Source organism: Mustela nivalis, assembly GCF_964662115.1.
Source record: "Mustela nivalis genome assembly, chromosome: 2".
NCBI classification, from domain to species: Eukaryota; Metazoa; Chordata; class Mammalia; order Carnivora; family Mustelidae; genus Mustela; species Mustela nivalis.
In genome coordinates, this window is record NC_139021.1 from 152,015,079 (window position 1) to 152,042,821 (window position 27,743).

At 39.0% G+C, this 27,743-nt stretch overlaps 1 protein-coding gene across 5 annotated transcripts in view; it reads left to right on the forward strand.

Annotated features, from left to right (window-relative positions):
• The window catches only part of PCGF5 (polycomb group ring finger 5), a 123,087-nt gene that overhangs the window by 52,636 nt on the left and 42,708 nt on the right, over nt 1-27,743 (forward strand). For all 5 annotated transcript variants that reach the window (XR_014309248.1, XM_082721926.1, XM_082721928.1 and 2 more), the window contains exon 3: nt 14,029-14,125. Coding sequence is in view for 4 of the 5 variants with exons in the window: in XM_082721926.1 (XP_082578052.1) it covers nt 14,029-14,125 (97 nt within the window). In the remaining variant the exon portion in view is untranslated. The remainder of the gene's footprint in view (nt 1-14,028; nt 14,126-27,743) is intronic.

A 27,743-nucleotide genomic window follows, 5' to 3' on the forward strand; every position in this document is an offset into this window, starting at 1 on the left:
CCCAGTTTTCTTATGTATAATGTGGGTCCTATTTAATGATACTGCGATTTGGGAGAGTAGGAAATAGAAAAGTCAGATGGCCAAATGGGAGAGGAGGAAAGTGAGAAATGTTAAGTGATATTATAGTACACCATAATATTTTTAATCTTGATTTAGGCAAATAAAAAGAGTATCTTATTAAAATAACTTTGTACAAATACTATGATTTTGTGAGTCGTTCTCCCATTGAGAAATTCTGGAGCTAACCTTGCCTGGCTTCCCCGTCGATGTAGAAATAAGGGCCAACAGGACCAGCAGGATGACTGACTACAGTAGCCCTTGAAGATGTTAGCTCCACAGCTGCATGGGAAGAAAGAGGAAGGGCCAGTTAGAAGGATGGGAGAGGCAGAGATGGCAGGGTAGACTGTGTCCCAGGTTCTTGGCAAAGAGTTGCAAAAAAACAAAACAAAACAAAGAACTCTTATAAAAGCCCCAGTATAAGTATGCTCATATCTCACCTGTTAACAACACTTCTCTTCAGCAGGCCAAGGACACTTGATAAAAAGATGAAATTTTAAAACAAGATAGAAGTTAAAACAGAAACGAGTCATAGCTTTGAATGGTCACTTGATGCTAGATGAATTAAAATCCACACTAACTATGGTTATAGATCTATGAGATAACTTTAACCCAAATAAAAAAATACCTTAAGGAAATAAACGTGTCTACCCAAATAATAGATAATTATTGAATTACTCAAAATAATTAGTTATCAGGCACTTTGCTAGCCACTGGGGCAGAGTGTTAAAAAAGACAAATTCAGAACTTAAAATCTATCAAGAAAAACTCATAAGCCAAGAAGAAATTTCTACATGTGTATTTGGATCTTTTTCTTTTCTGCGTGAGCTCATCTACTGTGGGACTTAAGCTGCATGTGCTGATGTCTCCCAGATCTTTTTTTCTGGCATAGACCTTCCTTCTGAGTTTCAGAATCCTACTCGATATGCACTTGGGTGTCCACCTGGGACTCCTCATTGTCAAAAAATGAATGAATGGGATGCAGACACTGAGTTATCCACCAGGAAAATGAGCTCCACACTTGACTCTGTTTATCCTCCCTAACAAAATGGGGACCGAGTCCTGTCTGGCTTCTTTAATATCTCTCAAATCTGTCCCTTCACTTAAGCCCTCCTGTTACTGTTCTCTCAGACCCTCATTACTTCTCACCAGTCACCACAGCCCACTTCTAACCTGTGTCAATGCCTGACCATTTGAAGTAGCTCCTGTCTTCATCACTCACTCTTCAACCACCCCAGAATTTCCTAGAGATATCCTAGTGCTCTCAGGAGAAATTAAAGCTACTTAGCTATGCCCACCTCTTCCTCCCTCACCACCTACTTCACACACATGTACATACTTGGCTCAGCTGTGTGTTCTCTTGGAATGCACTTAGCCCATATGCCCGGCTGGCCGTTACCCATCCTTTAAAACTCCTCTCCTCCAAGATATGCCACCTACCTGGAACCACAGGCAGATTTGGTGTATCCTTGGTACCTGGTACTTGAGTGCTTAATAATGATTAAATGAATAAATAGATGGCCAATTTGTTGATTATTTTACTGTTTTTCCTTTTAAAGATTCACATGCAGTAATAAGTAGCTTGAAAGGCATGTAGGCAGTGTCAGTTAGGATTTACGAATTTTGAAAAACTGTCTCCTACAGTATAGGTGGAAGCCATGTAGGTCTTTGGGAGAGATGCTGGACTGGAGACCAGAGATTGGCAGTTCTAGAGTAAGGGATGCTCTATCTCTTGTACCAGGATCCTCAGAAAGTTTTTGAGGTTACTTAGAGTATATTTGCTTGTGGTTGTATAGATTGTTGGCTTAAAATGAAAGACTTTTCACTTAACTTAACTTAGAAACAAAGGAGCTTTGTTCCAGGAGCAAAAATGTGAAGAATACAGTGTATTGGTTCTTAACTCTTTTGTGGTTAGAGGACTTCTTAAGAGTTTGATGATTCTTTCCTCGGGGGTGGGGGGAGGGTTATACACATAGAAATCTGTGGTATGGGAAAGGAAAGCTTTCTTCTTTGTGCCCTTTCAGAGATTATGGTGGTAGATTTCCCTTCACTAGGTACAAATTCTTTGGAAAAACATTGTTGTACTTAGTTTTTAATTTATGCATAGAAGACAGATTAATTGATAATTAAGCGTAGTTGATGTTGACAGTTAAGGGACTTGGTGATTTTATGTGATAATTAGTAAACATGAAGGAACAATTAATCAGAAGATGATAAAATTTAAGTATGACCAACCATTTATTGTTTTGGAAAACGTGTTATAAATACATAAGTATTTTAAGGTATAGAGATCTCTTGATTGTGTAGATATTCAATGTTTAAAACCCTGGGCTACATACACTTGCTATTCAAAGTGTGGGCTCCAGGCTAGTGGCTGCCACAGCAGAAACATTATCTGGGAACTTGTTAAAAGTGCAAATTCTTGAGCCTTGCCGTATACCTGCTGAATCAAAGTCTCTGCGGGCAAGGCTAGAAATCCGTGTAATAAGAAGCTCTTCAGGTGATTCTGTGGTGTACGAGTTTGAAAAGCACAGCTCTTGACCAGACATTTATAATACTAGCATACTTCAATCAGGCAGTTTATAATCAGACAGTAATTAAATCATACCATAATGAAAATAAATGCTAATAAAAGTAAACTAATAGCTGTTATTTATTGAATGTTGTGTTTGTGGTCATGAGCTTTACATTTATTATCTTATTTAATCTTCCCAAGAACCTTCTAGCTAGGTGGGATTATTTAATCTAAACAAGATCTGCCTAATCTTTGCCCTCCTGGAACTTGTGGTCTAATAGGAGAGGCAGCCAATAAGCAAGTAAACAGTATCATTTCAGATGTTATGTGTATCAAATGCTGAGAAAAAAATAAAACAGAGGAAGGTCTTTCTTGGGAGTTACCATTTGAGCAGAGACCAAAATAAAAGAAAATAGCAAGTTGTGAGAAGGCTTGAAGGAAGAGCATTTCAGATTTTATTCCAGTATTTTTCATAGAGACAGGACACAGAAAGTTTAAGTAACAAAGCTAGTAAATGCTGGAGCTGGATTCTGAATCCTGAACATCTGACTCTGGCATCTTTATAATTAATTATGACATTTTCCTAATTTTATTTTTTCTTCTTTCTGCTTGGTTTTGTCTTTTGAAATTTCTTCAAGTAAACAAGTAAATTTAAGTATATGTATATATATATATATATACACATACATATGTGTGTGTGTGTATATATATATATATATATATATATATAGGCTTTATATGTATATAAAAAGCCTCTTCCTGCTATGTTTGCATGACAGGATACTTGTCTAATGTACCCAATCATGATATGAATTTATTAATTCTGAATAAATAGCCATTATAATGAAGTTACAAATTGAACTTTCCAATAATGTATTCTTTATAAGATTCAATTTTTAGGGCCAATTTTAGAATAAAAACCAAAGGCCTAATTAGAAATTACATTTAAATTCTCAATAGGTAGCAAATATAATGTTTCAGGAATGTATTAGAAATGAGGTCATTGGTACATTGTTAGATCTTTCAAACAATATTTTGGCAGAAACTAGTCATTCATTCATGAAAGTGATTATAGCATTCATTTTGATGATTCTTTTTAAGTAAGAGTAATTATAGGTCTTAAACAGTCTAGGTGTCTTCTGTTATTAACAATAATGCTAAAGAAAATTGTATTAAATTTATGGTTCTTTTAGCTTTTGAAACTGCATTAGATAGTAAAGAATGTTTAAACAGTTGAGCAAAATATCATAGTGGACACTCAAAGCCAAAACTAGAGGCTAACAAATTAAAAAATGAAATTGTCTTATATTGGCTTCTGAGAATAAATTATATTTAGGTCATAATCATTTGGAACCAATACCACTGATAAGAGTGAGAAAAAATATCTACCCTAAAATATGTAATTATTAAGAGTTAGAAGTCACGGTTAGTGCACAAGTATGTTTAAGAGTCTAGGCACGGGGCTTCTGGGTGACTCAGTTGATTAAAGCATCCAACTCTTGATTTTGGCTCAGGTCACTATCTCAGGGTCATAAGACCAAGCTATGCACATTGGGCTTTATGCTGAGTGTGGAGCCCACTTAAGATTCTCTCTCCCTCTCCCTTTGCCCCACAAACCGCTGACAGCATTCTCTCTCTATGCCTATATAAATAGAGTTAGTTAAAAAAAAAAAGTCTGACACATGTTTGAATTAAACAATATGAATAAGTACAATTCAAACATGTAGAAAAGACAAAAGATAATTTCTCTTTGGATACTTTGAAGACTTTTTTATAACTGCTGATGTTTTATAACACTGGTTTTTACCAGACTACTATATTATATCAAAAATTTAAAAACCGATGGACAAATCTTTGTTCTCTCAGAATGCTCAATCACTGAATTTCTTTACTCAGCAGAAAATTATTGTATTTTGGAAAACTAAAACTTTCAAATTTGTGTTGAATTAACTTTTTTAAATTGTCAGAAAGATTGCTAGTAAACTCAGAGAAAATCTTTTCCTTTACCTAAATTGAAAATGTAGGCTGATCTCTGACTTGACTATAATAGGACACTATAGGCCCTAGAATCCTGCCTCCCTCTATGATTCCTAACCCCATGTCCTTGTTTATTCCATAAATATTTACTGAACGTCTTCTCCTTCAGGTACTATACTAGGCACCCAGGACACATGAGGCAGCACAGAAGGCAATAGGGAAATCATAATGTATCGTGGAAGGTGCTAAATGCTGTAAAAAAAAAAAAAAAAGAGAGAGAGTCAAGCTAGGTAAAGGGAATTGGGCTGTCAGTGAGATGTTACAATTTAAAATAAGCCTATGTTCAGGGTAGACTTCATTTAATGACATTTGAACAGACTGAAGGAGGCGAAGGAGTTAGCTAATCACAGGTCTGAGGGGAGAATATTTCAGGTAGAGAAACAGCAAGAGCAAAGGCTCTAAGAAGGCACATGCCTGTCAGGCTGCAAAGTGGCCAGGAGTCCACCATGGCTGGACGGCAGGGAACGAAGCAGAATTGGGAAAGTTAATGGGGTGATGTGGGCCCCAGGCCCAGTGCACAGTTCTTGGGGGCCATCTTAAGGATTTTGGCTTTTACTCTGAGAGAAATGAAGACCCAATTCAGAAGGGTTTTGAGTGGAAGAATGACATGATCTGACTTAAATTTAAAAGGATCATTCAGATGACCATTGAAAATGGACCTGTTAGGAATAATTACAGTAAGCCAAGCAGGAGGTAGTGATGGCTTATGCAACGTGGTGGTGGTGGTGGGCAAAGTGGTCAGATTCTGGTTCTATTTTGTAGGTAAAGTTGTATTTGCCAATGAACTCATTAAGAAAAAGGAATCAGGGGTCTGGGTGGTTCAGTGGGTTAAGCAAGCCTCTGCCTTCAGCTCAGGTTATGATCCCAGGGTTCTGGGATCGAGTCCCACATCGGGCTCTCTGCTCAGCAGGGAGTTTGCTTCCCTTCCTCTCTCTCTGTCTGCCTCTCTGCCTACTTTTGATCTCTCTCTATCAAATAAATTTTAAAAAAAAGGAATCAAGGATATCTTCCAAGATTTTTGGCCTCAGGAATTTGAAGGATAAAGATATCATCAAATCATACAGGAAAAACTGAGGGTGGAAGATCAGGTGGCTATTTTTTGGCAATTGAATGTCAACTATGAGACATCCAGAGATACCAAGTTGGGAGATGGACACATGCGTCTGGAGTTTATGAGCATATGGTTTGTCAACAATGGAAGCACCAAGGGAATGAGTGTAGATTGAGAAGTTGAAAGACAAAGTTTGATATTTGTACTATGATTATACAAGTATTTAACCTTAAGGTAAAGAAGGTGAGAAAATTGGAAAGAGCGATGCTGGGGAATGAGTGAATGAGTGTATTTCACTCTGAAATGGAGTGATAGCTCACAAGGGAAGTAGGGTCAACAAGTTTTTTAGTTTTTGGTTTTTATGATGGAAACGTATGTTTTAATATTGTTCAGAATCTCAGCAAAAGACTAATGTAAGTGAAAGGGGAGAAGCACTGGAGCAATGTTCTTGGGTCACTTGGAGGGGTCTAGTGCAAAGGCCGAGACTGATAGGCACAGGAATGTTTTAGAGATAGGCAAGAGCAGAGAGCATAGATGCTAGTAAGTAAATAGATGTGATGGTATGAATTCTCTTTGTTTCAATTTTTTTTTCTTTTTTTCCTTTCACTTTCAGTAAAAAGGAAGTGAGGTGATCAGTGGAAAGTGAGGATGGGGAAGAAATGTTGGGGATTTGAGGAGAGGAGAAGGTATGCAGTATTAGCAAAGAGCCAAATGGACTTGGGAGTTGAGTGTGACTGCCTGGCAGATGCGGCACCCTGTAGTGTCCATGGTCAAGAATTAAGGTGAGAGACCAATCAACATGCTGCTTGTGTTTCTCCCAGTGTTCTGCTGTAATCCTGTAGAAGCAGAGTATGTAGAGAGTTGGATTTGGCCAGGGTGTAATATTTTAAATGAGCCAGGTCTGCTGAACTAAGAGAGAGGCAAAGAGGTGAAGTAGAAAACAGCAGAACTATTCAAGAACATGTGTAAGGAAGTGATTATTTTGATTGATCATGAAATTTCTATTAATAAGGAAGGGGGATGAGGGCAGCCCTGGACTGACGGAGCTACCACCAGACTGTATCTTGACCTTGGAGTCATAGTTGACTCCTTAAACCTGTCTGTGGAAGTGGGATAAGCTTTCTAGCCTTTCTGAACCTTTTGGTCTCCTGGTCTATTTGGTTTCAGATCCCACTACTATGCTTAAATCCCAAGATTGTATCCTGACCCTGTCCAAAAAATGCTGCTGCCTGTTCCTCTGTCCTGTAGAGTCAATAATAAAGCATTCTACTCAATAGAAAGGAATGCTGTTCTTAACGTTCTCCATGAAATTGCAACCCATGTAAGCCTTTAAAAGAAATGTGCCATGTATAACATAAGAGAAAAATGTTCGTTAGTTCCTTATGTAAGTAAAATCAGAAGATACTGTCTCATGGAAGCAAATTACAGCTATTCTGGAAAACTTTTATAAAAATGTCAGTTTCACACATTAAGGATATGTATCAAAAGCAGGAAACTGATGCTTCTTCTCTTTGCAGATGACCACGATTTACTTACAGACTGTTAGCAGATGATAGATAAATATTTCGAAGGCAAACTGTATCAAGTGAGTGCTATCAAGAAGGGTATATAAAGATAGTGATGTGCTTAAGGAACGAAGGAAAAGTATGCTTCTATGTTAACAGATAAAACTAACACATTCAGATGATTTTAACAAAGGAAGTCAGCATTTGATCATTTTCAATAAACAAGGCAAAACAGGGCATGACTAATGAATGACTACACCAAGGACACGAAAGAAAAGAATATTATTGTTTTACTATCAGTGATAGCAGAATTAGTGTTCATGAAGAGAAATTTGTGTAGATTACTTTGTGTCATCAAAGCCAGGAAGCTAGCTCTCTGATACAGAAGAGACGTGGGTGGACCATACATCCAAGATAGCAACAACAAATGGTCGTACCTATTGTGAAGAACCCCCTCCACCAAGAATCTGAAAATAAGGGTGTCTGGGTGGCTCAGTCAGTTAAGTATCTGACTCTTGATTTTGGTTCAGGTCATGATCTCAGGGTCATGAGATCACACCCCACCCTCTGGACTCTACCTTGAGGAGCCTGCTTAAGATTCTCTCTCTCCCTCTCCCCTACCCCAACTCTCTCTCTCTATCTCTCTATCTCTCTTCCCTCCCTCTTTTTCTCTGTACTTCTTTCTCTCTCTCCCCCTCTCTAAAAAAAAAAAAAAAAGAAATAAAGAATTCGAAAATAAGGAAGTAGGATAGATAGCCCTTAACTATGAAATCAGCAGATGATCATGCCTCAGAGCAGGTATGTGCAAAGTGATCAGGAAAAGACAGAACATGGTAAGGCCTAGACCAGTGGGACTGTGCTGAAATTATATTAAACATAGAAGTCAAGGAAGGAATGTATAATGAAGAAATGTTGGTCAATCTTGGGCCCTCCACCCCAGAAAAAAAGTAGTATCACACATGTAGAGACCAGCAGTTTCCGTTCTGGTGAAGCAGTGTGTCATAAATATCATACTTGAATCACAAGACTATCTCTAGGGTACACATGGCTGCAGAGGATTAATACCAATACATGATAGACATTTCAAGTTCCGTTAGGAAGCTCATCTGTTATTTAAGATGGACACATGAAACTAATCATAGTCTGATGCCATTCAGTATATTCAGTTCCTCGGAATCTCCTCCTCCTTATTTTATGCTCATCCAGTGATCTAATATATAGTGATAGCTCACATGAACTGAATATTTACAAGTTCTCCAACACTCGTTTACACACTTTACATATATTATCTCATTTAATCTTCACAAGAACTCTGTGAGATAGGAGCCTTTGCTATCTCCCTTGTACATAGAAAAACACAAAGTAATTTGCCTAATGAGAGAACTGGGATTCAGATCCAGGTAGTCTGCTGCAAGATTATTTTTATCTAGAACAACTTTGTTGTACTACCTCGCTTCTCATGTAAATCTGCATTATGAGGAAAGAGTACATTAATCCCATTTTTTTTATTACATCTTGTCCCTTGACAGTGATTTCCTAATGATGAATAATAAAGTGACTTCTGACTGAATTCTTGGTCAGGTTTCCGCATTCTTCTTTGGCTGCCTCAGTGAGAGAGCTTTGCAAAGTTAGAATCCTGGTGCTAATCTCCCAGAGATTCAGATTTAACTGGTCTTGGGTGTGGTTCACAAATCCATTTTTTTTTTTTTTAATCTCACTGGTGATTGCAGTGATTTGAGAATCACTGCTTTTTAAAAAAAAATATTTTTATTGAAGAATAATTGACCTACAATATTGTTTTAGTTTTGGGTATACAACATAGTGATTTAGTGTTCATATATATTACAAAATGGTCACCACAATAAGCCTCGTTACCATCTGTCACCATATAAAGTTGTTACAGTAATATTGACTGTATTCCTTATGCTATACATTATGTCCCATGTCTTATGTATTTTATAACTGGAAGATTATACCCCTTAATCACCTTCACCTATTTCATTCATTCCCCACCCCCACCCTCTACCCCTTTAGCAACTATCAGTTTGTTCTCTATCTATGAATCTGTTTCTGTCTTGTTTGTTTCTTTTTTTTTTTTCTTTTTAGAGTCCACATATAAATGAAATCATATGGTATTTGTTTTTCTCCAGCTTATTTCACTTATCCTGTAGGGCCATCCATGTTACTGTAAAGGGCAAGATTTCATTCTTATTTTTTATAACTAATACTCTCTATATATACCCCAGAAAAAGAACTGCTGCTGTAGATGATACAAGGACTCTTTTTGTATTAATTTGTACAACAACCTAGTTCAAATAAGAGAAATGGTCAAAGGAAAGATTTGGTCTTAGTAGGCTTTAGGCAGAAGTTGAATGGGCTCAATATAAGCATCAGTTAAAAATATGAAATCTTGGGGCGCCTGGGTGGCTCAGTGGGTTAAGCCTTTGCCTTCGGCTCAGGTCATGGTCTCAGATCCTGTGATCAAGCCCCGCATCAGGCTTTCTGCTCCGCAGGGAGACTGCTTACCCCCTCTCTGCCTGCCTCTCTGCCTACTTGTGATCTCTGTCAAATAAATAAAATCTTTAAAAAAAAATGAAATCTTAATGAAGGGACCAAGTGTTATGGACATTAAGATGTGTTGCATCAAGGTGTAGATTTTAGGCCTGGAGTTGCACAGCCTGAGGGTGGATATGGTCTGTGGTACACAGCTGGCCAGTTGTGGGCAGCCTGCTCAGGCACTCCAATACTGCATTTCTCATTTGTCAAAGGGGGTGGTCAAAGTCCATCCTAGAATCCATTCAAAGCCTTGAGCGGAGAGCCTGACCCTTGTTAGTGTTCAGTAAATGTTAGCACTTATTTCTATTCAAGTGTTTTTCCCACCTAGAGAGATCATTGGCAAGCCCAGATCCCTTTCCGACTCAGGTGTTTTCTTGTGGCTATAGCACCTGTTTGTAGAGTAGCTGGTGAGAGTGAAAAACTCTAGTTGGTCTCCACACACAGTCTTAACCACAGGGGGGACTTTCTCAACATCTTTCTTGGACCAAGGGAATTACCCAGCACAGCAGCTGAGCAGTTAGAAAGCTTGGTATTAAATCTTGAAGATATTTTAAAAATTTATTTTCCAGCTAATATGAACAAAATTATAAACTAAGAATCAAAGGTCAGTTTTGTAATGATGGGTTTTTTAAGCCTCTAAGGGAAAGCAAATCCTCCTTTTACTTTTTTCAGTTTCACTGAAATTCTGGCCTGAATTTTCTCAGATTCTAATTCTTATGAGGTTGTGCTTTACTTAACAGCTTTTAAAAGCATGTAATGTATTTTCTACAGTTATTTTTTTTTTTAAGGAATAAATAAGCTGCTTAAAGGGGCTATTCTGTGCAAAATACTTAGCATAAAAGGAGATCTTATTCTACAAACAGACATTTTTAAGGTTCCCAAATTAAGGGGTAAGGCATTCTTTTTCTATGTATATATAGGCCTATAGAAATAAAATTAGAAAAAAATGTGTCACACAGGCTGTGTTAGTTAAGAAAATGGGCTCTTGATTCAAACCCTGGCTTTTCTCACTTACTCATTGATTTTTGGCAAATTACTTAAGTTCTGCTCAGTTTCTTCAGCTGTAAGAGGCCTAATATTACCTAATAGGGCTGTAATAAGGATTAAATTATTAAATAGTGTTGAATTAAATAAATGAAGCATTTAGAATGCTGATATAGCTGGTATTTTTATGTAAAATTCTTTTCCTTTGGGGATTTAAAAAAGCTTTAAAATTTGACATAAAATTTATGATTTCATATCAGAAAACCTAGATTCAAGTCTCTGTGCTACCATTCATCAGAGTAGGCAGGTAACCTAGCCTGTGGAAACCTCTTCTTCATATTCAAAAGTAGAAAAAATTACTGTATCTCAAGTGTTGGTGTGAAAAATAAACTCACCTCCTGACGGGGCTTTCTGCATCCCTCTAAAATAGCAGTCATTCAGTAGAAATAAAATATGAGCCACTAATGTAGTTTTAAATTTTCTGGTAGCCACATTGTAAAAACAAGAAACAAATGAAATTAATTTTAACATATTTTATTTAATTCAGTATATCTGAAATATCTTTTAAACATGTTACGTGTTAAGTAACATTTTAACATTTATTAATATAACATTGATGAGATTATTTTTTCATGCTGAGTCTTTGATGCTGATGTACATTTTATACTGAAAGCACATCTCAACTTGAACTAGCAATATTTCAAGTGCTCAGCCACATGTGGCTAGGGGCTGCCATATTGGACAGTCCACATCTAGATCCCGATGAATATTCCCCATCAGCATCCTTGGGCACTGGTGCTGTCTTCGTCTTAAGCAGTGAACACAGCCTTGTTCTTGAAACTGATGCATGTCTGGATGGATGAACCTTACATATCTTCCTGCAGCAACCTAGATTAGTATGTTAGGCCCCGGGAAGACTGGCTCCTACCCTTAATCTTTTGGCTGACCTGGAGGAGGACTTGCTCTGGGCATGTCACGTGCCTCTATTTGGGCCAAGGCTGGTAGACAGCCAAGAATTCCTAAACCCTTTGAGTGTGATAAACATTTTGAACCACAAGGATCAGAGCTTCAGGGTCAGATCAGAGATTCAGGATGGGATCAGGCTTTGTAATACTCTTCATTCTTGCTTCTTATCTGTCCTTTTTTGCCTTCTTTCCCAAATTTCAGAGACTTATCTAGTGTCCTGGGAAAAGAGCAAATACCAGCAATCTTTTTTTTTTTTTTAAAGATGTTATTTATTTATTTGTCAGAGAGAGGGAGAGAGAGCGAGCGAGCATAGGCAGACAGAGTGGCAGGCAGAGGCAGAGGGAGAAGCAGACTCCCCGCCAAGCAAGGAGCCCGATATGGGACTTGATCCCAGGACGCTGGGATCATGACCTGAGCTGAAGGCAGCTGCTTAACCAACTGAGCCACCCAGGCATCCCACCAGCAATCTTTTGAAAGAATTCAGCTTCTCTGTTCTCCACTTTAGTATAGCTTACCAAGAAAGTTCTCCCTTCCTAAACACTGACCTTTTTTAAAAGACATTTAGAACATTTTTGTGGCCAAGAATTGTGGAAGACAGAGGAAGTACTCATATCTAAGCCCTTTAATTTTTAAGGTTTTCTGATATTGTCTTAAATCCAAATTTGAGAAGAATTTTAATGAAGGGGTATTATCCTTAAAGCTGTATGTAATGGTAAAAAGAGGTGGAGAAAATGGGATTCAGGTCTACTTATCCAACAAAACAAATCTCGTATGTCATCTCAGAAAGTCTTCCCCTGGCCAGCTTAAAATAGCAGCCAGGGCTCAACACTCTGTCTACCTTTTGTGTGTGTGTGTGTGTGTGTGTGTGTGTGAATATCACGTGTTACTAACTAAAATTCTTTGTTTGCCTTTCCAAATAGAATATAAGCTCCATAAAGGTATGGGCTTTGTTTTGTTTGCCTCTACATCCCCAACTCCTGGTACAGTATACGGCCTTCAGTGAACGGATGAGCAAGTGAAAGGAAATACCAAGATACCTTCTGTATACCTTCTTTAAAATTAGGTAGCTAATAGAATTCTTCCTTGACCGTTGGTTGCTCAGACCAGTGTATGTGAGATGCTTGAATTTTCAGACCTAATCTCAGAAGAATCTTAGTGTTTACTTTTGATCAATTGTTTAGATAAACTTTTACTTCTTTTAGGTAACATGGGGCATGAGGAGAGGGAAAGAAGAAGTTTGTGGTGGAGTTGAAAAAGGGAGTTGGGGGGCCCCTGGGTGGCTCAATTGGTTAAGCGTCTGCCTTCAGTTCAGGTCATGATCCCAGGGTCCTGGGACCAAGTCCTGCATCAGGCTTCTTGCTCAACAGGAAGCCTGCTTCTCCCTCTGCCTCTGCTGCTCCTCTTGCTCATGCACACCCTCTCTATCAAATACATAAATTAAAAAAAAAAAAAAAGAGTTGGGGTAGCTGATCCATAGTGGATAAAAATTTCAGATTATACAGCATAATAAATTAGAGGAGAGGGGTTTTGGGATAGGGAATTAGATAAAAAAAATTTTATAGTTCAGGTGCTGTAAATATGTTTAAGGTTTTTGGGCAAGACAGTTGACATAGTAGGTAATAAAAATATAAGGAAAAGGTGAGAAAGATAGAAAGATTTGTACTATTAAGGGAAGCATAGACTATATGGGCTAGTAGCCAAAAATCCACAAATCATATTTCTATTGTCTTTGTTTAGAATCTTTATTTAAAATCTTACTTATACCTGTCAGTTTCTTAGTTGTTGTTCTACTTTTCCTCTCATGCCTTTGTACCAAGTTGATGCCACTACCCATACTTCATGCTCCGTGGAATTACAGTGCTTGCAAGCACAGACTCAGCATGCTCTGCAAAGGCTTGAAGTTTCATTGTAACTCCCCACTTGTCCTGGGAGCACCCTGCCAAAAGAAAGTAATCCAAACACATTGAAAACTCTCAAATTTTATTAAGAACTGTTTATGTTGCATTCAAAAGAAGTCCTTGCAGACTTACAGGTTATACCTCTCTTTGTCCTTCTTTAAATGAGAACTATTGTTTTATGTAAATATACCAGCTTTTCCATGGTAATATGAATAAATTACTTGGGTTGTGAATATATTTAAGAAAGCAAGCAGCAGCGTAGTATATACTTTTTATACAGTTAACTGTAAGCTTTGTTTCAGTTGGTTTTGTTTGTTTTTTACAATGTTAGAATGTTAAGTCTTATAAAGTTTGGTTAAAGAATAGCATTCTGCCTGTAATATGCAATTCTTACAGACTGTTTCTAATTACATTAAGTTCAAATGATGCATTTTAATCTACCGTCTTCTTTCTTCTTAGTCTGCAAGACTTGTATTGTCCAACACTTTGAAGATAGCAATGACTGTCCGAGGTGTGGCAACCAAGTGCATGAGACAAATCCATTAGAAATGTTGAGGTAAGTAAAGGTACTCCATAGTTCATCGAAGTTATGTGAACTCTTACTATATTGTATTATGCATCATAATATTTGTTAGCACCTTGACTCAGTTAATACAGGTTTTACAAATTTTTTAATTTTCATCTTAAAGCATTTGGTTTCATTTTAAAGAATTTTATTAAGAGGAATTTAAAAATAAGTCTGTACATATTAGACATTAAATATTTAAGAAATCTATTTCCAAATTTAAAATTATAACTTTATCTCAGAGCTACTTTAGTTGTAGTTATTTTCAGGATTTTAATATTCCACACATAACTCTGCTTTCATTGGGCAACACGGTAGTGCTGGCAGACATAAGAGTGAGAGAGGCTGACCTTAGTACTATTAATTTTTTAGTTATATCAAAAAAGTATACAAACATTAGTGTAAAACTTAAAGAATTTTTTTAAATGACTACCATTCACTTAAGAAGTATAATTATGTAGTTTTAAAGCTGAAAGTAGTCTATAAGATCCTAATCTAAACCCTTTTTTTCCAGATTAGGAACCTGAAATTTAGAGAAGTGACACAGCTTTTCCTAGGGCTTCAGCAAGCACACATGTCATTTCACAGCTACATGCCAGATATTCTTACCACTAAACCCATTTACTTTCTTCCTGCTTTTCCTACCATAGCTCCACCACAGATTAACTGTGATTTTAGGGAAGTACACATCTAAAAACAGCTAGACATTCTCTATTTAGCCCCTCTGCAACCCTCATAATCTGTGTGATGTTGCCTTCATTCTATAAATCTGGATTTGCAAGTCTTTTATTTTTAAAGATTTAACTTATTTATTTGAGAGAGAGACAGTGAAAGAGGGAACACAGCAAGGCAAGTGGAGAGGGAGAAGTAGTCTCCCCGCTGAGCAGGGAGCCTCACCTGGGGCTCCATCTCAGGACCCTGGGATCATGACCTGAGCCGAAGGCAGGTGGTTAACCGACTGAGCCAACCAGGCGCCCCTGGATTTGCAAGTCTTACATTTCAGACTTTTTTTTTTTTTTTTTTTTTTTTTTAATTTTAGTGCGTGTCACTGGAATAATTTTTCTATAGGTAAATGTCAAGCACAGTGGTTTTCAAAGTTGGTCCCCAAACCACTAGTAGCTTGTTAGAAATGACAATTCGTGACCCCACCTGGGACTTGCTGATTTATCAACTTGAGGGTGGAGCCCATTTTAGTTAATAGCAATCCACCCAGGTGTTTCTGATATAAGCGAGCATTGGAGAACCACTGTTCTACTGTAGTCTGTCGTCCTGATCTGTGCTTCTCCACCACTGGTGATTTTGCTTCTCCCTTTCACTCCCCCTACTTACAGCAACATGTACTTATAGCAACATCTGGAGACATTTTTGATTGTCAGGTCTGGGTGGCACTGCTGGCATCTAGTAGGTAAAGGCTAGGGATGCTGGTCCCCACTGAGGATCCTGTGATTCCCAGGACAGCCTCCTCCCACACCAGAGAGCCAGACCCAACTGTCAACAGTACAGGGGTCAAGAAACCCTGATTTAAGTCACTCAGAGAAGAACAGGGCAAACTCTTCCTCTAAAATTTTTTTCTGACGCTGTATCAAAACTATACCAAACAGTTAATAATAATTACCTACTCCATTTGAAAGTGCTATGTTGGAAGAAAAACTAACTTTTGGTTTTGAGTGTTAGCTATCTGGAGGGATCCAATCACCATTTAATCAAATATAATCCCTTGGCTAAAGTATATCACATTTTTTTAACTTTTTCTTTGGAAATAATTTAAAACCCATAAAAGTTCCCAAAATATAAGAAATGCTTGTATTCTCTTTACCCAGATTACTTTACTGTTAACATTTTATCCCGTTTGCTTTATTATGCACATGCCTGCCTGTTCTGTTTTTTCTGAACCATTTGAGAGTAAGTTACATGCCTCCTGGCTCCTTATCCCTGATGACTTTAGTGTGTATTTCCTACAAGTAGAGATACTATCTTACATAACTACAGTGTGATTACATTGGTATAATATTTTAATCTATAGTCCATATTCCAGTTTCATCAATTTATCTAATAATATCCTTTATAGAGTTTTTTTTCCTCCTATTCCACTAAAATTATTCTACAAAGGATGAATTTTAAAAGACAAACTCACAGAGATGATAAGAACAAGAACTCAGTATTGGCATGGGGATAACTCCTGGAATACAATGGGAACCAGTGAAGCCTTGGGGTAAAGATGAGAAGGGATAGGAGCAAGAATGGGAATTGGAAAGCAGACTGATGTAGTAATGGTTGAGCAGACCCAGGAGAGCAAGTCGGCTGGGAGGTGGCAGGTGGAAGAGCTTCACCAACAGGTCCCCCAGCAGGCTTTCTCTCACATGCAAACTTAGGTAAAAGGGTGTTGTGGGGGTCTAGAGGGGCCTTGGAAAATTCTGATTTATGCCTAGGGCCTGGACATACTGATGCCAGAACATAAACAGATTTTGTTAGCGAAACATAAGGGGAACCAAGACTTCTTCAGTAGGTAACATTGTGTCTGCTACACAGCTATCAACAGATTTTCCTCCTACATACTTTCTCAGGAGCTATTGGAGGGTGTGCTGGAACCTAAACTGAGGAGGAAGGGAGTCTAACATGGGAGCGAGATGCCAGAGGATGGCAGTTGTGCGGGAGGGCGGACGAACAGTCTGTGCTAGCCTAACAGTCTGTGTCTCCTCCTAGCCATTAGCCACATGCGGCTCTTGAGCACTTATGATGTTGCTAGTACACCCGAGGAATGGAATCTTAAATTTTATTTACTTTAAATGAAACCCTGAAACAATAGGAAGACCTTTACATTAAATAGAACCTTACTGTTACATAAATTAAAATTACTAAACAAATGCATTAATATTTTAATGCATAAACAAAATATTAGAATTTTACACAAAACCTATAAAATACTTTTGTTAATGTACCACTAGAAAATTTAAAATTACGTATTTGACTTCTGTTTCTACTGGACATCACTGATACAGATGGTAGAAGGAAGATGGAAAATGCTCTGAGGAATCATTCATTCATGTATTTACTAAATGCCTGCTATGTTCAGGCATCATACTACACGCTGTAATGGGCAAAATAGATAAAGATTTTTGCGCTTGTAGGATTAATATTTTGTGGGGAGAGATAAACAACAGAGTGTGTAATGAATGATGTATATGGCACATTAGAAAGTACAAAAGGGGAAAAAAGGAGAAGGTGCTGGTGAAGGCGATCAGGAGTGTGAAGGGAGGGGCTGAATGCAATTTTAAATGAAATGGTGAGGATAGGCCTCATTGGGAAATAAATTTTGAGCAAAGAATTAATGGCCATGAAGGAGTTAGCCATATATAAATCTATGAAACATGCCTGTTCCACATAAAGGGAGCAGCCAGTGCAAAGCAACTAAGTCAGGAACATGTGACACTTGTCTGAAGAACAGCATGGAGACCAGTGAGGGAGGGAGAGAACAGTGGGAGCGGAGGGCAGAGAGAGAACGGGAGTCGTGTATGCCACTGTTAAGAAAGTCATCTTTTACGCTGAGTGAAATGGAGAACCACTGCCAGGTTTTGGTTAGAGGATGGACATGACCTGGCATAAGAGGATCATCTTGATGACCCTGTTGAGAATACACAGTACCTCGCAAGGCAAAGGCAGAAGCAGGGAGAGCAGTTAGAAGCTAATGGCGGTGATCCAGGTAAGAGATGGTAGCTGCAGAGGGCGCTGGAGATGGTTGTATCCTAGATAGAGTTTGGAGGAGGATCCAGCAGGATTTGCTGGTGGGTTGGATATAGTAGAGTATGAGAGAAAGTGCAGACCCTGACCTGAGATGCCTGACTGGGCATCTGGAATAATGAAGTTGTCATTAACTGAAACAGGGAAGAAAAGGATCGAGCAGCTTTGGGGGAGGGGTAAATTGGGAGTTTGGCTCTGGACATAATGAGTCTGTTAAACATTTCAGAGAAGAGAGCAAGGTGGCAGGAAGATATCCAAGTCTGTGGTTCAGGGAGAGATCTGGCTGGAGAGAAACACTTGATGGTATTCAGCATATAGAAGGTATTTAGACAGGTGAGACACGGGATGAGTTCACTTGAGGGTGTACAGAGAAAGAGGAGAGGACCAAGGGCCGAGCCTTGGAGCATTCCCGCATTTAGATATCAGAGTGGGGAGAAGGAACAAGCAAAGGAAGCTGAAAAGGTCCAGCCAGTGAAGTAGAAGGAAAATCAGGAGTGAGGTTTAGAATCCAAGTGAAGAATGTGTATCAAGAAGAGAGAGTGATCAGCTGTGTCAGATGTTCCTGGAGTCTGGTAAAGAGAAGACAGAATTGATGGTTGGATTTAACAACAGCCTCGACAAGAGCACTTCCAGTAGAGTCGTGAAGCAAAAACTTAATAGGTTTCAAGGAGGATAGGGACAAGGAATCATCAGAAACAGTGACTATAGGCAAATCTTACACAAAGTTTTGCCACAAATGGAAGCAAAGAAATGGGATAGTAGCTGTTAGGAGAATACAGTCAAGAAGGTTTCTGTTGAATTTAATACAGGCCAAAAACAAAAAACTAGGTATGTTTGAAGGGAATAGTCCAGTGGAGAACAGAAGGTTAATGGTAGAGTGGAGTGGAGGGAGATTTGGTGAAACAATGTTCTTGGGTAGATAAGAGGGAATGGAATCTCTCAGAATAAGAGAGAAGAGTGGTTTTCTATAGGTGCACTGACCGATCCTCTGTGTAGCAGCAGGCTGGAGGGCAGAGTACATGGGGTGCATGCGCTGTAGGCACGTACGGTGGTCAGAGTCTGTCCAAGTTTTTCAATGAGGAGAAAGTGTTTATCTACCAAGAGATAGGATTGAAAGATGGGATGTAGTGGTTTGAAGGAATTCAAAGGTTAAGGATATCATCAAATCATACAGGAAAAACTGAGGGTGAAAGATCAGGTGGCTGATGGAGAGGAAAAAATAGTGTTACCCAGGAATGTGAGAGAATAAATTGACTGGGAAAGAATTCCTAGCAACTCAGAGGCACCTTGGAGTTGTAGTTACAAATTTGTAGAGGTGCGGTGGTGTTTTTTCTAGCCATGTATAGAGGTTAATGGAGAATTGGATTTAGCCAGTGTTGTAGTTGTACCAAATAATTTCGAGCAAGTGTGAGAGGGACAAACAAGGGAATTGAAGGTACATGCAAAGATGTTGTTTTAATGACTGACCTTGGAGTAAATCAGTCCTAAACTGTGATAGAAGGCGTCAGTTTGGTGTGAGGGATGGCTCAGAGGAACAGAAATGAAACTCATCAATTCCTGATCTGTTGAAGAATTTGGAAATAGGTACATAGGAAATGAAGAAAGCAATGACTAACACTAGAGAAAGAAAAAAGTTGAATGAGGGGATGTCTATAATCAGAGTACACTGTAAATATATAATTATAACCACGTAAACACTGGTTATTAAACCAAAAAATGGTAATAAAAGTATAGAAGGAAGATGAGAGTAGTATATGTTGGGAAGAAAGAGGGCTGGCAAGATGATATCCAAGAATCAAATCCTTACTTTCTATAAAAGGAAGTCAAAAGAATCTAGACAGCAGAAAAGGCATGGCTACCAGAAGAAACAAGTTGGATTTGAAAGTGGCTCTCTCTAGGGTTGTAAGGAATGAGGAGGGTGGGTCATGAAAATGTTGTATTTTAATATAAGTTTTGTGGGGAAGTTTGATCTGTAAATTGTGTGTGTGTGTGTGTGTGTGTGTGTGTGTGTGTGTGTGTATTACTCTGATAAAAAACAAAAATATTTCTCTTATGTTTACTACTATTAAATAGTCTGGGGGAAAACTTTATGAATGAGTTAGTATTTGAATTGAGTCTTGAAGAATAAGGTGACATTGGTTGCATTGGAGAGCAAAAGAGTGGAGAAGCCAGAATGAAGAGCATGAGAGGGAAAAACAGATTGGAAGTGACAAGGCATTCTTAAGGATAATTGAATAAGGCAGGTGGCTAGAGAAGAGAAACCATAGTACCAGTTAAGTTTTAGGTTGGACTCAAGTTCTATAAACACTCAAAGCCAGGTGGTGGGAAGAAATTAGTTCCTGAACAGGCATATAATGATCAAATTAGTGCTTAAGAAAGAGTCACTATGAGCATGTCAACTTAAAGGGAAGGAGCTCTGTGCTGTCCTATTAACATGGCAGCAGTTGGCAGAGTGGAAGCATGGAAGGTACGGGAAGACAAGGTGGGAAAAACATGGAGAAAGCATGGTCATTGGGGCTGGGTGAGTAAATGTGAGAACTGAGGGGAGGAGTCAAGATGGCGGAGAAGTAGCCGGCTGAGACTACTTCAGCTAGCCGGAGATCAGCTAGATAGCTTATCTAAAGATTGCAAACACCTGAAAATCCATCGGCAGATCGAAGAGAAGAAGAACAGCAATTCTGGAAACAGAAAAACAACCACTTTCTGAAAGGTAGGACCAGCGGAGAAGTGAATCCAAAGCGACGGGAAGATAGACCCCGGGGGGAGGGGCCGGCTCCCGGCAAGCGGCGGAGCAACGGCGCACAAAATCAGGACTTTTAAAAGTCTGTTCCGCTGAGGGACATCGCTCCAGAGGCTACCCGGGGTGAAGCCCACACAGGGTCGGCGTGGCCTCAGGTCCTGCAGGGTCACAGAAGGATCGGGGGTGTCTGAGTGTCGCAGAGCTTGTGGGTATTGGAACGGGAAAGCCGGCTACAGAGACAGAGCCGACAGTAAGCTCACAGCTCGGTGTTACCTTGAACCGGTCGCAGGCTCGGTGAGCTCGGAGCACGGCCGAAGTCGGGCAGACGGGAGTGAATGAGCGCTGTTCTCTGAGGGCGCACTGAGGAGTGGGGCCCTGGGCTCTAGGCTCCTCCGGGCGGGAGACCAGGAGGCCGCCATTTGTATTCCCGTCCTCCGGAACTCTACGGAAAGCGTTCAGGGAACAAAAGCTCCTGAAAGCAAACCGGAGCGGATTACTCGCCCCGGCCCCTGCTAAGGGCGGTGTAATTCCGCCTGGGGCAAAGACACTTGAGAATCACTACAACAGGCCCCTCCCCCAGAAGATCAACAAGAAATCCAGCTGAGACTAAGTTCACCTACCAAGGAGTGTGGTTTCAATACCAAGGAGAGCAGCAGAATTCCCGAGGAGGAGAAAGCAAAGCACGGAACTCATGGTTTTTTCCCTGTGATTTTTTTTAGTCTTGCAGTTAATTTAATTTTTTTCTTTTTCATTTTTTGTTTTTTTTCTCGCCTTCTGGTAAAATTTTTTTTTTAACTTTTACCTTTTTCTTTTTTAACGTTTTTTAACTAGTTTATCTAATATACATATTTTTTCTTCTTTATATTTTTCTTATTTGTTTTCTTTTTTTTAATTCTTTTCTGTTTTTTTTCTTTTTTCTTTTTTTTCTTTCTTCCTTTTTGAACCTCTTTTTATCCCCTTTCTCCCCCCTAACAATTTGGGATCTCTACTAATTTTGTTAAAGCATATTTTCCTGGGGTTGTTGCCACCCTTTTAGTATTTTACTTGCTCCTTCATATACTCTTATCTGGACAAAATGACAAGACAGAAAAATTCAACGCAAAAAAAAGAACAAGAGGCAGTACCAAAGGCTAGGGACCTAATCAATACAGACATTGGTAATATGTCAGATCTAGAGTTCAGAATGACAATTCTCAAGGTTCTAGCCGGGCTCGAAAAAGGCATGGAAGATATTAGAGAAACCCTCTCGAGAGATATAAAAGCCCTTTCTGGAGAAATAAAAGAACTAAAATCTAACCAAGTTGAAATCAAAAAAGCTATTAATGAGGTGCAATAAAAAATGGAGGCTCTCACTGCTAGGATAAATGAGGCAGAAGAAAGAATTAGTGATATAGAAGACCAAATGACAGAATAAAGAAGCTGAGCAAAAGAGGGACAAACAGCTACTGGACCACGAGGGGAGAATTCTAGAGATAAGTGACACCATAAGATGAAACAACATTAGAATAATTGGGATTCCAGAAGAAGAAGAAAGAGAGAGGGGAGCAGAAGGTATACTGGAGAGAATTATTGGGGAGAATTTCCCCAATATGGCAAAGGGAATGAGCATCAAAATTCAGGAGGTTCAGAGAACGCCCCTCAAAATCAATAAGAATAGGCCCACACCCCGTCACCTAAGAGTAAAATTTACAAGTCTCAGTGACAAAGAGAAAATCCTGAAAGCAGCCCGGGAAAAGAAGTCTGTAACATACAATGGTAAAAATATTAGATTGACAGCTGACTTATCCACAGAGATCTGGCAGGCCAGAAAGAGCTGGCATGATATTTTCAGAGCACTAAACGAGAAAAACATGCAGCCAAGAATACTATATCCAGCTAGGCTATCATTGAAAATAGAAGGAGAGATTAAAAGCTTCCAGGACAAACAAAAACTGAAAGAATTTGCAAACACCAAACCAGCTCTACAGGAAATCTTGAAAGGGGTCCTCTAAGCAAAGAGAGAGCCTACAAGTGGTAGATCAGAAAGGAACAGAGACCATATACAGTAACAGTCACCTTACAGGCAATACAATGGCACTAAATTCATATCTCTCAATAGTTACCCTGAATGTTAATGGGCTAAATGCCCCTGTCAAAAGACACAGGGTATCAGAATGGATAAAAAAAACAAAACCCATCTATATGTTGCCTCTAAGAAACTCATTTTAAGCCCGAAGACACCTCCAAATTTAAAGTGAGGGGGTGGAAAAGAATTTACCATGCTAATGGACATCAGAAGAAAGCAGCAGTGGCAATCCTTATATCAGATCAATTAGATTTTAAGCCAAAGACTATAATAAGAGATGAGGAAGGACACTATATCATACTCAAAGGGTCTGTCCAACAAGAAGATCTAACAATTTTAAATATCTATGCCCCCAACGTGGGAGCAGCCAACTATATAAACCAATTAATAACAAAATCAAAGAAACACATCAACAATAATACAATAATAGTAGGGGACTTTAACACTCCCCTCACTGAAATGGACAGATCATCCAAGCAAAAGATCAGCAAGGAAATAAAGGCCTTAAACGACACACTGGACCAGATGGACATCACAGATATATTCAGAACATTTCATCCCAAAGCAATAGAATACCCATTCTTCTCTAGTGCACATGGAACATTCTCCAGAATAGATCACATCCTCGGTCCTAAATCAGGACTCAACCGGTATCAAAAGATTGGGATCATTCCCTGCATATTTTCAGACCACAATGCTCTAAAGCTAGAACTCAACCACAAAAGGAAGTTTGGAAAGAACCCAAATACATGGAGATTAAACAGCATCCTTCTAAAGAATGAATGGGTCAACCGGGAAATTAAAGAAGAATTGAAAAAAATCATGGAAACAAATGATAATGAAAATACAACGGTTCAAAATCTGTGGGACACAACAAAGGCAGTCCTGAGAGGAAAATATATAGTGGTACAAGCCTTTCTCAAGAAAGAAGAAAGGTCTCAGGTATACAACCTAACCCTACACCTAAAGGAGCTGGAGAAAGAACAAGAAAGAAACCCCAAACCCAGCAGGAGAAGAGAAATCATAAAGATCAGAGCAGAAATCAATGAAATAGAAACCAAAAAAACAATAGAACAAATCAACAAAACTAGGAGCTGGTTCTTTGAAAGAATTAATAAAATTGATAAACCCCTGGCCCGACTTATCAAAAAGAAAAGAGAAAGGACCCAAATAAATAAAATCATGAATGAAAGAGGAGAGATCACAACTAACACCAAAGAAATCCAAAATATTAAAAGAACATACTATGAGCAACTCTACGCCAATAAATTTGACAATCTGGAAGAAATGGATGCATTCCTAGAAACATATAAACTACCACAACTGAACCAGGAAGAAATAGAAAGCCTGAACAGACCCATAACCAGTAAGGAGATTGAAACAGTCATTAAAAATCTCCAAACAAACAAAAGCCCAGGGCCAGACGGCTTCCCGGGGGAATTCTACCAAACATTTAAAGAAGAACTAATTCCTATTCTCCTGAAACTGTTCCAAAAAATAGCAATGGAAGGAAAACTTCCAAACTCATTTTATGAGGCCAGCATCACCTTGATCCCAAAACCAGACAAGGATCCCATCAAAAAAGAGAGCTATAGACCAATATCCTTGATGAACACAGATGCGAAAATACTCAACAAAATACTAGCCAATAGGATTCAACAGTACATTAAAAGGATTATTCACCACGACCAAGTGGGATTTATTCCAGGGCTGCAAGGTTGGTTCAACATCCGCAAATCAGTCAATGTGATACAACACATCAATAAAAGAAAGAACAAGAACCATATGATACTCTCAATAGATACTGAAAAAGCATTTGACAAAGTACAGCATCCCTTCCTGATCAAAACTCTTCAAAGTGTAGGGATAGAGGGCACATACCTCAATATCATCAAAGCCATCTATGAAAAACCCACCGCAAATATCATTCTCAATGGAGAAAAACTGAAAGCTTTTCCGCTAAGGTCAGGAACACGGCAGGGATGTCCATTATCACCACTGCTATTCAACATAGTACTAGAGGTCCTAGCCTCAGCAATCAGACAACAAAAGGAAATTAAAGGCATCCAAATCAGCAAAGAAGAAGTCAAATTATCACTCTTTGCAGATGATATGATACTATATGTGGAAAACCCAAAAGACTCCACTCCAAAACTGCTAGAACTTATACAGGAATTCAGTAAAGTGTCAGGATATAAAATCAATGCACAGAAATCAGTTGCATTTTTCTACACCAACAGCAAGACAGAAGAAAGAGAAATTAAGGAGTCAATCCCATTTACAATTGCACCCCAAACCATAAGGTACCTAGGAATAAACCTAACCAAAGAGGCACAGAATCTGTACTCAGAAAACTATAAAGTACTCATGAAAGAAATTGAGGAAGACACAAAGAAATGGAAAAATGTTCCATGCTCCTGGATTGGAAGAATAAATATTGTGAAAATGTCTATGCTACCTAAAGCAATCTACACATTTAATGCAATTCCTATCAAAGTACCATCCATCTTTTTCAAAGAAATGGAACAAATAATTCTAAAATTTATATGGAACAAGAAAAGACCTCGAATAGCCAAAGGGATATTGAAAAAGAAAGCCAACGTTGGTGGCATCACAATTCCAGACTTCAAGCTCTATTACAAAGCTGTCATCATCAAGACAGCATGGTACTGGCACAAAAACAGGCACATAGATCAATGGAACAGAATAGAGAGCCCAGAAATAGACCCTCAACTCTACGGTCAACTCATCTTCGACAAAGCAGGAAAGAATGTCCAATGGAAAAAAAGCCTCTTCAATAAATGGTGCTGGGAAAATTGGACAGCCACATGCAGAAAAATGAAATTGGACCATTTCCTTACACCACACACAAAAATAGACTCAAAATGGATCAAGGACCTCAATGTGCGAAAGGAATCCATCAAAATCCTTGAGGAGAACACAGGCAGCAACCTCTTCGACCTCAGCCGCAGCAACATCTTCCTAGGAACAATGCCAAAGTCAAAGGAAGCAAGGGCAAAAATGAACTATTGGGATTTCATCAAGATCAAAAGCTTTTGCACAGCAAAGGAAACAGTTAACAAAATCAAAAGACAACTGACAGAATGGGAGAAGATATTTGCAAACGACATATCAGATAAAGGACTAGTGTCCAGAATCTATAAAGAACTTAGCAAACTCAACACCCAAAGAACAAATAATCCAATCAAGAAATGGGCAGAGGACATGAACAGACATTTCTGCAAAGAAGACATCCAGATGGCCAACAGACACATGAAAAAGTGCTCCATATCACTCGGCATCAGGGAAATACAAATCAAAACCACAATGAGATATCACCTCACACCAGTCAGAATGGCTAAAATCAACAAGTCAGGAAATGACAGATGCTGGTGAGGATGCCGAGAAAGGGGAACCCTCCTACACTGTTGGTGGGAATGCAAGCTGGTGCAGCCACTCTGGAAAACAGCATGGAGATTCCTCAAAATGTTGAAAATAGAACTGCCCTATGACCCAGCAATTGCACTACTGGGTATTTACCCTAAAGATACAAACATAGTGATCCAAAGGGGCACGTGCACCCGAATGTTTATAGCAGCAATGTCCACAATAGCCAAACTATGGAAAGAACCTAGATGTCCATCAACAGATGAATGGATCAAGAAGATGTCGTATATATACACAATGGAATACTATGCAGCCATCAAAAGAAATGAAATCTTGCCATTCGCGACAACATGGATGGAACTAGAGCGTATCATGCTTAGCGAAATAAGTCAAGCAGAGAAAGACAACTATCATATGATCTCCCTGATATGAGGAAGTGGTGATGCAACATGGGGGCTTAAGTGGGTAGGAGAAAAATAAATGAAACAAGATGGGATGGGAGGGAGACAAACCATAAGTGACTCTTAACCTCACAAAACAAACTGAGGGTTCCTGGGGGGAGGGGGATTGGGAGAAGGGGGGTGGGATTATGGACATTGGGGAGGGTATGTGCTTTGGTGAGTGCTGTGAAGTGTGTAAACCTGGTGATTCACAGACCTGTACCCCTGGGGATAAAAATATATGTTTATTAAAAAAAAAAAAAAGAAGGGAATCTTTCTGCCCTTCAACAGACGAATGGATAAGGAAAATGTGGCCCATATACACTATGGAGTATTATGCCTCCATGAGAAAGGATGAATATCCAACTTTTGTAGCAACATGGATGGGACTGGAAAAGATTATGCTGAGTGAAATAAGTCAAGCAGAGAGAGTCAATTATCATATGGTTTCACTTACTTGTGGAGCATAACAAATATCATGGAGGACATGGGGAGTTGGAGAGGAGAAGGGATTTGGGGGAAATTGGAAGGGGAGGTGAACCATGAGAGACTATGGACTCTGAAAAACAATCTGAGGGGAATGAAGTGGTGGGGGAGTGGGAGGTTGGGGTACCAGGTGGTGGGTATTATAGAGGGCACAGATTGCATGGAGCACTGGGTGTGGTGCAAAAATAATGAATACTGTTATGCTGAAAATAAATAAATTTAATTAATAAAAAAATGTGAGAACTGAGAGGGGGTTGAGAGAAGGCTCAGATAATTCTTGCATTTTGAGTCTATTTGGGGGAGATATGTTATTTCTAAATTTAATTTTTAAATGGTAAGACACAGGTATTCAGTATTTTGTTGAAGGATAGATGAGACTGTCTTGAACAGTGTTGAGCAAAAGGAGGTGCTTGAGATCTTCAGCATTGGTTAGAAACACAGAACTTGAGCTCAGCAGAGAGATGTAATGTGTATGTGTGAGTGGACACATGTAATCTGCCTGTATGCTAGTTTTCATGCCATGAATGTGGATGCAGTCATCCAGGCAGGCAGTCTAGAAGAGGTCGAAGAGTGCAGAGTGCACAGCAATTTTGAGGTAGTTGGAGGAAGAAAAATACTTAGGGACAAAGAAAAGTAGACAGAAAAAAGAACCAGGAAGGGGAATTTTCAAGGGGCAGTATTAGGCAACACTATCAAACTGCTATAGAGAAAAATGACTTTTAAAAATCATCTACAATTTTTAAACTGTAATTC